This window comes from Electrona antarctica, assembly GCF_951216825.1.
Source record: "Electrona antarctica genome assembly, chromosome: 8".
Classification (NCBI taxonomy): Eukaryota; Metazoa; Chordata; class Actinopteri; order Myctophiformes; family Myctophidae; genus Electrona; species Electrona antarctica.
The window spans coordinates 29,282,498-29,296,566 of record NC_136789.1 but is presented as its reverse complement, the minus strand read 5'-3'; the positions used below and the strand labels follow the sequence as shown (position 1 = coordinate 29,296,566).

Below are 14,069 nucleotides of genomic sequence, written 5' to 3'. Positions count from 1 at the left end.
TAAGGCCATGTTCATCCAGGTGAATGGAAGGCTATAAGGCCATGTTCATCCAGGTGAATGGAAGGCTATAAGGCCATGTTCATCCAGGTGAATGGAAGGCTATAGGGCCATGTTCATCCAGGTGAATGGAAGGCTATAGGGCCATGTTCATCCAGGTGAATGGAAGGCTATAGGGCCATGTTCATCCAGGTGAATGGAAGGCTATAAGGCCATGTTCATCCAGGTGAATGGAAGGCTATAAGGCCATGTTCATCCAGGTGAATGGAAGGCTATAAGGTTATGTTCATCCAGGTGAATGGACGGCTATAAGGTTATGTTCATCCAGGTGAATGGAAGGCTATAAGGCCATGTTCATCCAGGTGAATGGAAGGCTATAAGGCCATGTTCATCCAGGTGAATGGAAGGCTATAAGGCCATGTTCATCCAGGTGAATGGAAGGCTATAAGGCCATGTTCATCCAGGTGAATGGAAGGCTATAAGGCCATGTTCATCCAGGTGAATGGAAGGCTATAAGGCCATGTTCATCCAGGTGAATGGAAGGCTATAAGGCCATGTTCATCCAGGTGAATGGAAGGCTATAAGGTTATGTTCATCCAGGTGAATGGAAGGCTATAAGGCCATGTTCATCCAGGTGAATGGAAGGCTATAAGGCCATGTTCATCCAGGTGAATGGAAGGCTATAAGGCCATGTTCATCCAGGTGAATGGAAGGCTATAAGGCCATGTTCATCCAGGTGAATGGAAGGCTATAAGGCCATGTTCATCCAGGTGAATGGAAGGCTATAAGGCCATGTTCATCCAGGTGAATGGAAGGCTATAAGGTTATGTTCATCCAGGTGAATGGAAGGCTATAAGGCCATGTTCATCCAGGTGAATGGAAGGCTATAAGGCCATGTTCATCCAGGTGAATGGAAGGCTATAAGGCCATGTTCATCCAGGTGAATGGAAGGCTATAAGGCCATGTTCATCCAGGTGAATGGAAGGCTATAAGGCCATGTTCATCCAGGTGAATGGAAGGCTATAAGGCCATGTTCATCCAGGTGAATGGAAGGCTATAAGGTTATGTTCATCCAGGTGAATGGAAGGCTATAAGGCCATGTTCATCCAGGTGAATGGAAGGCTATAAGGCCATGTTCATCCAGGTGAATGGAAGGCTATAAGGCCATGTTCATCCAGGTGAATGGAAGGCTATAGGTGTTATTTATGGAAGCGGTCACACGTACAGTACGTGTGTTTCTTTGTAGGCAGGCATGCATCTCTGCATGACTGAATTAAGAATAGGTGATTCATGGGTCTTACCTGGCAGTAGATCTGGACCAAGTACACCAGCTCCTTGGACTCATAGCCATTCCGGGTCACTTCATTCTGTTCATCCCCAAGGGACAACTGTAGGAGAGATGAAGCGCAAGAGAGAGAGAGAGGGAGAGAGAGAGAATATATAATCACCACGTAGGTACAAAACAACAAATAGGAGGCAGAAAACAAGCACAGTCTTTAACCCGTTTAGACGGGACGACGATTCTAAAAATGCCTTCTAAATCCTGACAGTTTTCTGTTTCTATGTCAGTCGTTCTTGCATTTTCATGTCAAGGACCCCCGAAAATATATGTATTTGGCTGCCGACCACCATCTGAAAATATGGTGTTCCAAGGACCCCTCTGAAGCAAAGATACGAGTTCAAAACGTTCGCTCTGAAAGAATATATATTCAAAGATTTGCGACACATTTTCACGATTTAAAAAAAATAGCAGACCTACAAGCTCGTAGCGCGCCACTCGGTGGCACGCTACGAGCTTGTAGATCTGCTATTTTTCAATAGCTAAAGTATAACATAATGTTTAAAACACCAAAAGGGGTCCCGTCCAGAATGGGTTAAGAAGGGGCTGATTAAAATGAGTCCCTACTTGACGTACCACTACAGTATGATATGAAGGCTAATCAAAACAGCTTGTTGATTACATCATTTCCTAAATAGCCAGGCCACAAAAAATGGCTTGTCAAATTCACATTCTTTCATTAGTAGGAACACAAGAGAACCCAAATTACGAGTAAAATCCCACCCGTGTGAACTGAGTGGTGCAACTCCGTGTGGGGGTCCCCGGGGGGGGGGTCACATCCAGACCCCCAGGAACGTGCCCAGGGGGCCGGGCCGGTTTAGAGAAATGACAGAGTTACCATGTGGGGGTCCCCAGGGGGTCCCTCTACTGTACTGTCACTGTACTGTACTGTCACACCCGAAATCATCATAATACAGTTAATATTTGCGTGTGTGTTAGGCTGCGCAACAGTGAAACTTGGTGGTGAAGACCAACCAAACGCTATTTTCGTGCTCGGACGGGCCCAGCCAGCCAGCCAGGGACACACATAGCTCCGCAATGGAGTGGTTGCACCACTCAAAAACATGGGAAAAGTGTAAACAGTATGTCAAGGGTTCTCAACCCGTGGGTCGCGACCCCTCGGGGGGTCACCAAATTATTTTGGGGGGTCCCCAAATGATATATATTTAAAAAAAAATATATCCATTGGCCACTGAATGGCTGGAAAATGGAAATGAAGAGTTTACATATAGTACACATAGTACATGCATACGCCTTCCCAAATGTATATCTGGTTTCAGTATTTATTTATGGTGTATTGTTGTCTCTATTATTAAGATTATTGTAGCAGTCAATTTATATTGCAACAAATTGCAACGTTTCGACCGACTAGGTTTTCATCAGGCTTCATCATTTGCCTGATGAAGACAAAGTCAAAGTCATACGATTTGTCACACACGTTACCGCAGTGAAATTTGTTCTCCGCATTTGACCCATCTCTTGGAGCGGTGAGCTGCAGCCGTGCCGCGCTCGGGAATCATTTGATTAGTTGATTTGACCCCCCCAATCCAACCCTTTGAGTGCCAAGCAGGGAGGCATTGGGTCCCATTTTTACAGTCTTTGGTATGACCCCGGCTGGGGATCGAACCCCGACCTCCCAGTTTCAGGGCGGACACTCTAACCACAAGGCCACTGTCTGGTGAGACGGATGTTTACCTTGATGCCTGCCATCCAGCACCTGGCCTGGATATAGGAGGCATTGAGAGAGATGTGCACACTATCTTCTCTGTGACCTACATTTGACAGACGTCATTTTCAGACGTCATGAATATATTCTTCTCTCATTTTAAAGATTATTATCATGCAATTAATGAAAGGAAGAGAGAAGAGAGTAGAGAGCGGTTGGTGCCATCATGTTCTATTTCATTGAGCCACTTTACCAGCCCCATGAGACTATTTGTGACCAAATTTGACTGAGGGACTGCCATTGGATTTTTTTGAATTTGCGTTTGTTCATGTCATATGAAAGCAATCATAGCTTCAAATTGACATATTGGTTGTTCAGTTTGGCCCACCAGTTTTGGAGATGTGGCTTATAGAGTAATGTCTTGCAGAAAACAGCAAGTTGAGAAAACAGGCTTGAAAGGTTAAATGGTAAATGGTAAATGGTGCATTTATATAGCGCCTTTATCCAAGGCGCTTTACATAGATTGTGCATTACATTCACCCATTCACACACCGATTGCGGCAGAAGCCATGCAAGGTACCAACCAGCACATCGGGAGCAATTTGGGGTTCAGTGTCTTGCCCAAGGACACTTCGACATGTAGACAGGAGGAGCCGGGATTCGAAACACCGACCCTGGGATCATTGGACGACCTGCTCTACCTCCTGAGCCACAGTCACCTGAGCCACAGTCTCCCTAAGGTGCACTTCTGTGGTCTCTAACATTACACCTAGCTACATGTTTAAGCATTTATTTCATATTTACACCTCTGACACTTATTTCAGACATGCTCTAGTATGTGAAGAGTCTGCCTGTGCTATTAACTTATTTTGGGAAAAAAAGGTTTTCTCCTCTGGTGAAAAGCTGGAATTTGTACGATGGCAGGCTCTCAGTCAAATCTGGTCACATTTACTCTATCGCTCACCGTCCTCAAGACAGGCCAGAGTTATGGAGCCTGCAGGAGTGATCAAGTCTCTATATAAGACAATACAAATGGACGGATAACAGGAGTGATCAAGTCTCTATATAAGACAATACAAATGGACGGATAACAGGAGTGATCAAGTCTCTATATAAGACAATACAAATGGACGGATAACAGGAGTGATCAAGTCTCTATATAAGACAATACAAATGGACGGATAACAGGCTCTTGATTCAGAGAAAACAAGAACAAGGGTAACATTGTGATATTCTAATTCCTTCGGTGTGTTTTCACTTCTTGTGTCATCGTGACATGCAAGTCAGAGAAAATAAACTCTCTCCAGAGACAAAAAAACAAACATAAAAAGCGAGACTGATGGTATTAAAGTGCTATAGGAGGGACCACCAAACAGACATTGTCTAAACATTGACATGGGGCCAGGCAGGGAGAGGAGAGGAGATGAAACATTGACATGGGGCCAGGCAGGGAGAGGAGAGGAGAAACACACATGGAAGTGTTTTTGTTCCCATTAGAGTTGCCTTGATTTAAAGAGAGCTGTTAATAGAGGGGTGGGGGGTGAAGAGGGGCCACTGTGGAAATCGCTGTCTGTGGTGGTGTGGTGTGTACAGTGTGTGTGTGTGTGTGTGTGTGTGTGGTGTGTGTGTGTGTGTGTGTGGTGTGTACAGTGTGTGTGTGTGTGTGTCTCTCCCCAAGACACAAACTACTGTAAATGGAAGAGAAAACAATACTTCCCTCCAATCTGGTAATTACTGTATCTGCAGTATAAGCAACTAGGTTCAGCACTTCCAGCATTCCGCTAGACTAGCCCATTCTGACCTGGTAACGATTCTACAATTAATGTCCTGACAGTTTTCTGAAAAACCCTATGTGTCTGTATCAGTGGTTCTCAAACATTTTCATGTCGAGGACCCCCAAAAATATACGTAATTGGCCGCCGACCCTCATCTGAAAAAAACGTTCACTGTGAAAGAATATATATTTGAAATTTGAGCCACATTTTCATGATTTTTAAAAAAATAGCAGACCTACAAGCTCGTATGAGCTTGTAGATCTGCTATTTTCCAATAGCTAAAAGTATAACATAATGCTTAAAACACCAAAAGGGGTCCCCGCCCAGAATGGGCTAGAGAAACAAACACACACACACACCAAAAAAACCCCAAGAACAATATCCTCTCTCAGCAAAACCAACCAGGACAATGAAAAAGCAGAGCTCCTGAAATCCAATGCCAAACGGGCACACATTCAAGCAGTGTAATGCTTTCTCCTATTTCAATGCGAGGGTTTTCGGGAGTCACTCTGGACGCGAGCTCGCTTCTGAAGGGATGGAATTGGAAAGCCGCCCCCAATCAATGACAACCAGTGATTTAAGGAGCAATACAGTAATGCACACTGTACTGTATGTGTTCCAACACTGCAGCATTATATCTTTAGTCCACATTACTTAGGCCTATACACAACACCACATCTAGCCATAAAGGGTTTTTTGTAAAGGATGGAATGTTCCCGAAGAAGTGGGAGGTTAGGTTTAGCCTGGGTGAGGGTTTGAGATAGGTTGTAGTTGTAGGACTAATGACTGGTCTAACCAATGACTAGTCTAAACCAAAAACTGTCTAAACTAAGTACTGCACCCGACCTTACCGGTATAAATGTGGAGTATAGCATCACTGATATTGACCTTCCCGGTATACATAAAAGTCTATACTCCACATTTATACCGGTAAGGTCAATATCAGTGATGCTATACTCCACATTTATACCGGTAAGGTCAATATCAGTGATGCTATACTCCACATTTATACCGGTAAGGTCAATATCAGTGATGCTATACTCCACATTTATACCGGTAAGGTCAATATCAGTGATGCTATACTCCACATTTATACCGGTAAGGTCAATATCAGTGATGCTATACTCCACATTTATACCGGTAAGGTCAATATCAGTGATGCTATACTCCACATTTGGAGGCACTAATATGTCAGAAAGTGCAGTTTGTTGTGTGAAACAGTCAACCCAAGAATAGTATAGGAGTGCAAGTATTGTGGAACAAGACGCGACAACAGATCACTTTTCTGGAAATGTATGATTCTCCCACTATACTGAAATAAAATAAAAGCATACCCTGGCTATTTATTACCCATCAAGTTGGGCATATATTATGGGCGTTACGTCACCAGCATGCATCCCACTGCCCACTGGCAAGCTGACGTTCAGTACCACCACCACCACCAGCATGCATCCCACTGCCCACTGGCAAGCTGACGTTCAGTACCACCACCACCAGCATGCATTCAACTGCCCACTGGCAAGCTGACGTTCAGTACCACCACCACCAGCATGCATTCAACTGCCCACTGGCAAGCTGACGTTCAGTACCACCACCACCAGAGGTGAACTGGATGGGCGTTACCAGCATGCATTCAACTGCCCACTGGCAAGCTGACGTTCAGTACCACCACCACCACCAGCTGACGTTCAGTACCACCAGTCCACCACCAGAGGTGAACTGGATGTGATTTACCACAAGAGTGCATTTATTTTGTGGTGCAAAAAAAGAGAAAAGAAAAGAGAGCACTTTCTGTGAATTTGTCCCATACTGCATCACACGTGGGAACACATGAACCATTAAGGAAGTGATGCATGTGTCTCTGAAGACACCTTTCCGTGGTGTTGGCAGCCTATGGAGGTGACTTTATTCTGCATGCACTAGGATGGATGAGGCTCACTGAAAGTGTGTCAACAGTCTGAACCTGTTGGCACACAGTCACACACATGCTTTCCATTTTTTAGAAAGCTGTGCAAATGCAAATATAGGACACGTACGAGCATTATAGAACACGTAGTGTATTAAAGTTGGTCAAACTTGAGGTTGGCAGTACTGTAGGTGAATGAACGTAGCAGTTAAACTATTTAGAGCTGACGTCAACATTTTAAAAAAGTCTTCTAAATTCTGATGGTTTTCTGAAATATACCTATGTTTCTTTATCAGTGGTGCTCAATATTTCATGTCAAGGACCCCAAAGATTACATGTAATTGGCTGCCGACACCCCCCATCTGAAAATATGTTATTCCAGGAACCCCTCAGAGTCAGAAGCAAAGATTTGAGTTAAAAGAATGAGTTGAAAGAATATATATATTCAAAGAATTGCAACACATTTTCAAGATTTTTCAAAAATAGCAGATCTACAAGCTCATAGCTATGAGCTTGTAGATCTGCTATTTTTCAATAGCTAAAGTGTAACATAATGCTATAAACACAAAATGGGGTTCCCGTCTAGAATGGGTTAACCCATTTTTCTATTGAAAAATAGCAGATCTACAAGCTCGTAGCGCGCCACCGAGTGGCGCGCTACGAGCTTGTAGGTCTGCTATTTTTTAAAAATCGAAGAACGACTGACATAGAAACATAGCTTTTTCAGAAAACTGTCAGGATGTAGAAGACATTTCTAGAATCTGATCTCAGGTCAGAATGGGTTAAGTGAACAAAGGTCGCCCTAACCCTTCAAAACAGGTTTCAATGGACAATAACGTTCACCCGTGTTGTTTTTTGTCCATCCATCGCCAAGTAACAGGTTTTTCTCTGCGTGTACGACACGTTCCCACCAACCTGCTCAGATGCATCAGCAGCACAGTATCTGTTGAGCTTCCTCCACACGGCACTTTATCTGTAATATTACATTTACGCATTGAATTCTGTTCTTAATTAAAATAAATTATGATTTTATGAGTTCACAATTATTGTGTACTCAAGACACATTACGTTTCAGGTTCAGAATTTCATTATACTTCAGCTTATTGGGCTTTATTAACATACATTTAATTACATTTTGGCACAATTATTACAATTTGGTTTCTTATTACGTTTCTCTATAGTCTATTATCTTGAGAGAGGATCAGGATGCCCAAACTACCCAATCAGTCAGCAGCCAATTTGTGCTACCCCTCTATATGCAAATGAGCTGTGACAGCCATATGTCACTGCAAGCATTTTAACGGGCTCGGGAGAGACCTTACAGTCTATGGGAGAGACACACGGGCACAAGGCTGAAACCATCACCTGACCCCAATACAGACAGGCAGCGTGGCAAGTAGGAGAAATGGGAATACGAAGAGGAGAAAGTATCATTGACAGAATGACAAGATGAGAGATAGAAAGACAACCAGTAAAGTATAGTGTCAATAATATCCAGTTCGTTTGTAACTCTGAGGGTGTACAGAATGTATCCAAATCTACCCTTGTAGTCGTAGAGTGTCCATTTGGATCTATTTGTTCACTCTGTGTTAAATTAACTGTTTTTTTTAGTGTACACGTTGTACTCACAGTAGCCAATTCCTGTCTCTGCTTCTTACTCCCGGTACAGTTCCTACAGCTCCCGGTACAGTTCCTACAGCTCCCGGTACAGTTCCTACAGCTCCCGGTACAGTTCCCGGTACAGTTCCTACAGCTCCCGGTACAGTTCCTACAGCTCCCGGTACAGTTCCTACTGCTTACTCCTGGTACAGTTCCTACAGCTCCTGGTACAGTTCCTACAGCTCCCGGTGCTGTTCCTACAGCTCCCGGTACAGTTCCTACAGCTGACTCCTCCGGTACAGTTCCTACTGCCTACTCCCGGTACAGTTCCTACAGCTCCCGGTACAGTTCCTACTGCTTACTCCCGGTACAGTTCCTACAGCTCCCGGTACAGTTCCTACTGCTTACTCCCGGTACAGTTCCTACAGCTCCCGGTACAGTTCCTACTGCTTACTCCCGGTACAGTTCCTACAGCTCCCGGTACAGTTCTTACAGCTGACTCCTCCGGTACAGTTCCTACTGCCTACTCCCGGTACAGTTCCTACAGCTCCCGGTACAGTTCCTACTGCTTACTCCCGGTACAGTTCCTACTGCAGACTCCCGGTACAGTTCCTACTGCAGACTCCCGGTACAGTTCCTACAGCTCCCGGTACAGTTCCTACAGCAGTTCCTACAGCTGACTCCTCCGGTACAGTTCCTACAGCTGACTCCTCCGGTAAAGTTCCTACAGCTCCCGGTACAGTTCCTACAGCTCCCGGTACAGTTCCTACAGCTCCCGATACAGTTCCTACTGCTTACTCCCGGTACAGTTCCTACAGCTGACTCAGTTCCTACAGCAGTTCCTACAGCTGACTCCTCCGGTACAGTTCCTACAGCTGACTCCCTTTCTTTCATGCCATGGAGCTGAACGCCGAAGAGCCACGACCCTGTGACACCTGCCCCCCTGGCTGAGCCCGCTGTCTCTCTCTCAGCATGTGGGTGTGTTTGAGGAGAGTGTGTGTGGGCACGCTGCACGCCCCGACCGGCTGCCGCACACTCCTCCTGCTCCTCCGCTGGTCCACAGCGGCAGCGCGATTCCACTCTGCAGAACAACACAAACAACGGCAGCTCTCTGCTCCTCCTGACACACAGTGCAAAGTCCTCCCTTTGTGGGACTCCTCGGAGAGAGGAGGGACGCTGTAGCGATGTCAACCTCTGAGCTGCTGGTGGAAGTGGAAGATAAAAGGTGGTGGTTTGAAGGATTCCTAGACGGGACGGCGATGATCACCCCCTCCATTTTGTCCTCTCTCCTATCCCACAGTTGTGTTGTCTCATATTTGTCCCTTTTTTCTATGTCTGTCTGCCTTTCCGGGTGGCCTGGCTGTGCCTGAATACAACTTTCTTAATGCCCAATAGTTTGCAGAATCAAAGCAACGCGGGGAATAGTAGATAGAGAGGGGGTAAAAATGATCCTGATCCTCTGTTTCCTGAACCTCCCCAACCGTATGCTTTCTCAGTCTCTTCGCCACATGCTATTCTCTCCCTTTTTTTCCCTTCCCCTTTTCCACACACAGACATACTAGCTCACCCCTCCCCCCTCCCTCTCTCTCTCTCTTCTCTTCTCCTCTCCCCCTCTCTGGTTGGTACGTTCCCTGGGACAAAGAGCAGAGATGGAGAGGGAGCCAAAATAAGCGGAGGGGAGGGGTGGAGAGGGCAGGGCAGGAGGTGAATGAGAAAGAAGGATGCACTTGCTTGCAGGAGAGTATTTTCTCCCCCCTCCTCTTCCCCGCACACGTGCCGGACGGACGCGTCTTCCCTCTCCTCCATTGTCCTCTTATTTTATTGGCACTGCAGGGAGAGCATCTCTAGATCGTTTAGACCTGAGGACGATTCATTCTACTAATGTCTTCTAAATCCTGACAGTTTTCTGAAAAACCCTATGTTTCTGTGTCAGTGGTTCTCAAACATGTTCATGTCAAAGACCCCAAAATTATATGCAATTGGCCGCCGACCCCCATCTGAAAATATGTTGTTCCAGGGATGCCCCAGAAGCAAAGATTTGAGTTCAAAGCGTTCGCTCTGAAAGAATATATATTTGCGCCACATTTTCATGATTTTTCAAAAATAGCAGACCTACAAGCTCGTACCGAGTGCCGCGCTATGAGCTTGTAGATCTGCTATTTGTCAATAGCTAAAGTATAACATAATGCTAACACCAAAAGGGGTTCCCGTTCAGAATGGGCTAAACTACACCATATAGCTTCCTTCATTTAGACAGAGAACTATACCGTCAAACCAGAGGACAAAATCATCCCGGGGGGGAATAATGAGCAATCTTCTCAGAAGCATTCAGGGAACAAATCTATACAAAGAGCCAAGAATATTAAAGAGCCAATGCAAATGGGTATTAAAAAAAAATCTTATTTTGTGATGGGTATCATGGGTTTCTCTCTAGGGTTTAAGGCAGAGTGCTAGGGTTTGAGTCCATAATGTACTCCACCCAGAGCTGTTGTTGTCCATGTTACTGTAATTCTAGCCTGGAACTCACCTATGCTTTTTATGGCATAGGCAGCTCCCGGCAGGATCCGCCGGGAGAAACTATGCGCAGCTGCGCGACATGAGACTAATTACTTAGAGCGAGGAGAGAGAGGAGTGTGTGTGTGTCAAGGGGCCAGTGAGGCTTTCCAACGTTGAAGCACTGGGCCCTAGCGGTAAGAGGAGGGACTGCAGGCGGACCCGTGGAAGTATGACGAGGAAACCCCGTGCAGCTGGGCTTTAACGTTGAGCGTTTGCACTTCCGCATTTTGGGCACCGAATTTTGGTGCCCAAATCGAAAAAAGGCGGAAGTAGACGGTCCTTCCGGGTGCTTCAAAACGCCACTGAGCAACTTCCACTGACATGAATAGCGGGGGGGCGGAGCTTCGCGCCAGATCAGTCTCTATCCTTTTATATACTCTATGGTGTGTGTACATGTGTGCGTGTGTGTGTCAATTTAACAAAGGTGCAGACGATCAGAAATCAGCAGAGAGTGAACGACGTTTGCGCTACTCTATGCCGAATTGAAGTGGACTCGGACCCAGACTTATTTTTTCTCCCTGGAAATAAAAACGTCTGGGTTTCCGAGGCTACTGTACTTCAAGCTGACAGTAAGAGAAGAAATAAAAACGTCTGGGTTTCCGAGGCTACTGTACTTCAAGCTGACAGTAAGAGAAGAGGTCCAGAACTCCATGCAGGCAGCGGTGGGTGAAACCCTCTTACCAAACCGTCCCCTCAACAGTTACAATAATACACTGTACTGTATATATACAGTGGTCTGGTTGCTATCCGTCTTCGTGGTCAGCGAAGGATGAGCTGCGCCTTGGAAACTGTCCTCTGTTTGTCTCTCTCACTGGTGTACAGTGGCAGTCAAAGCAAAAAAGGCAAAAAAAGAACAGGGAAGGGACTCGGAAATAAAGAGATGAAAGTATAAGCCTTGATTTCATCTCATTGAAGATTCAAGTAAAGGTAGAGGTAAATTCACAGAGACTATTGTCAGTGCATTAATTAGTTAGTTTAGCTATTGAAAAATAGCAGATCTACAAGCTCATAGCGCGCCACCGAGTGGCACGCTACAAGCTTGTAGGTCTGCTATTTTTAAAAAAAACGTGAAAATGCGGCACACATCTTTTAATATATATTCTTTCAGAGCGAACGTCAGGCCAAAAATGGGTTAAGTCTGATCTCTTTATTTCTGTGTGCGTTGACTGAGTTCTTCTCTGTTCTTTTGCGCTATCCATCTTCTTCACTGCATGGTAAAAGGACAGCTCATCAAAAATAAAACCTTACCCCACCATTCTGCAAAACCCACTCCCAGGTTTAAATAAAACCTTACCCCACCATTCTGCAAAACCCACTCCCAGGTTTAAATAAAACCTTACCCCACCATTCTGCAAAACCCACTCCCAGGTTTAAATAAAACCTTACCCCACCCATTCTGCAAAACCCACTCCCAGGTTTAAATAAAACCTTACCCCACCCATTCTGCAAAACCCACTCCCAGGTTTAAATAAAACCTTACCCCACCCATTCTGCAAAACCCACTCCCAGGTTTGCAACCATATAGAAGTTAAACCAACGACAAAGAGCAAAAGAAAAGCGTGGCTTCCATCAGCTGTGATGACCTCATACGTGCCATCGATCCCCATATGAGATAGATTAAAAAGTCTAACTGCTGAAGTGGAGAATGGAAAGGCCAACAGCCAGCCAGCCAGCCAGCCAGCCAGCCAGCCAGCCAGCCAGCCAGCCAGCCAGCCAGACAGCCAGACAGCCAGCCAGCCAGCCAGCCAGCCAGCCAGCCAGCCAGCCAGCCAGCCAACCAGCCAGCCAGCCACACTGGAGAGGCAGAGCCAAGGAAACTGCACTGGGCCTGCATTAGTGAGACGGTTCTTCCCTTCAGCTGGCTCAATCACATGGAAACTGCGTGCGTGCGTGCGTGCGTGCGTGCGTGCGTGCGTGCGTGCGTCTCTCAACTAGAAAAAGGGCCCTTCTGGGATTTGGCCCCTTCCTACCTGAAAGCCCCCCCACGGCCCCTCACACACAGACGAGCCCCACAGACTAGCATACCACCCCCATGCGCTACGAGCCCCACAGACTAGCATACCACCCCCATGCGCTACGAGCCCCACAGACTAGCATACCACCCCCATGCGCTACGAGCCCCACAGACTAGCATACCACCCCCATGCGCTACGAGCCCCACAGACTAGCATACCACCCCCATGCGCTACGAGCCCCACAGACTAGCATACCACCCCCATGCGCTACGAGCCCCACAGACTAGCATACCACCCCCATGCGCTACGAGCCCCACAGACTAGCATACCACCCCCATGCGCTACGAGCCCCACAGACTAGCATACCACCCCCATGCGCTACGAGCCCCACAGACTAGCATACCACCCCCATGCGCTACGAGCCCCACAGACTAGCATACCACCCCCATGCGCTACGAGCCCCACAGACTAGCATACCACCCCCATGCGCTACGAGCCCCACAGACTAGCATACCACCCCCATGCGCTACGAGCCCCACAGACTAGCATACCACCCCCATGCGCTACGAGCCCCACAGACTAGCATACCACCCCCATGCGCTACGAGCCCCACAGACTAGCATACCACCCCCATGCGCTTCATCTCTCCATCCCCGTCTTACATAAATGTCCTCCCATGAGTAATTGAACATGTAGTACCTATAGCCATTGTGATCTAAATGCCACCTTCTGTCTTTTCATGAGTTAACATGTCATATATTTAGCTTCAACATTTTCATTGATAGGATTTTAATCTACCTGCCAATGTGTCAAATAAGTAGTTGTGTAGTAAATATCTGCATCACTAAGTGCATTTCAACTACTTGATTGAATTTTCACTGCAGGTCTGTGCTTCTGAAAAGCTTCTCGAAAGCAGTTTTATTTAAAAAGCAAAGCTTTGAATTCTTCTTATTAATCTCACTGATAATAACCATGCCAGACATTTTCCTATAGGACACAAAAGCTTTCCCATCGACACATTTCGAGAGGTTGCAAACTAGCACATTGGATAGGATGTGCCTAGTAGTCGTCTCTGACTGTGGGATAGGATGTGCCTACTAGTCGTCTCTGACTATGGGATCGGATGTGCCTAGTAGTCTGCTCTGACTATGGGATAGGATGTGCTCTGACTATGGGATAGGATGTGCTCTGACTATGGGATAGGATGTGCTCTGAATATGGGATAGGATGTGCTCTGAATATGGGATAGGATGTGCTCTGAATATGGGATAGGATG

The 14,069-nt window shown here is 46.2% G+C and overlaps 1 protein-coding gene across 4 annotated transcripts in view; it reads right to left on the bottom strand.

Annotated features, from left to right (window-relative positions):
* arhgap32b (Rho GTPase activating protein 32b) overlaps window positions 1-14,069 on the bottom strand; it is a 166,336-nt gene that overhangs the window by 84,677 nt on the left and 67,590 nt on the right. For 3 of the 4 annotated variants that reach the window (XM_079508347.1, XM_079508349.1, XM_079508350.1), the window contains exon 5: window positions 1,299-1,385. In XM_079508347.1, coding sequence (XP_079364473.1) covers window positions 1,299-1,385 — 87 coding nt within the window. Of the gene's footprint in view, window positions 1-1,298; window positions 1,386-8,312; window positions 8,342-14,069 lie in introns of those variants that run through there. The other variant, XM_079508354.1, reaches the window with a different exon arrangement.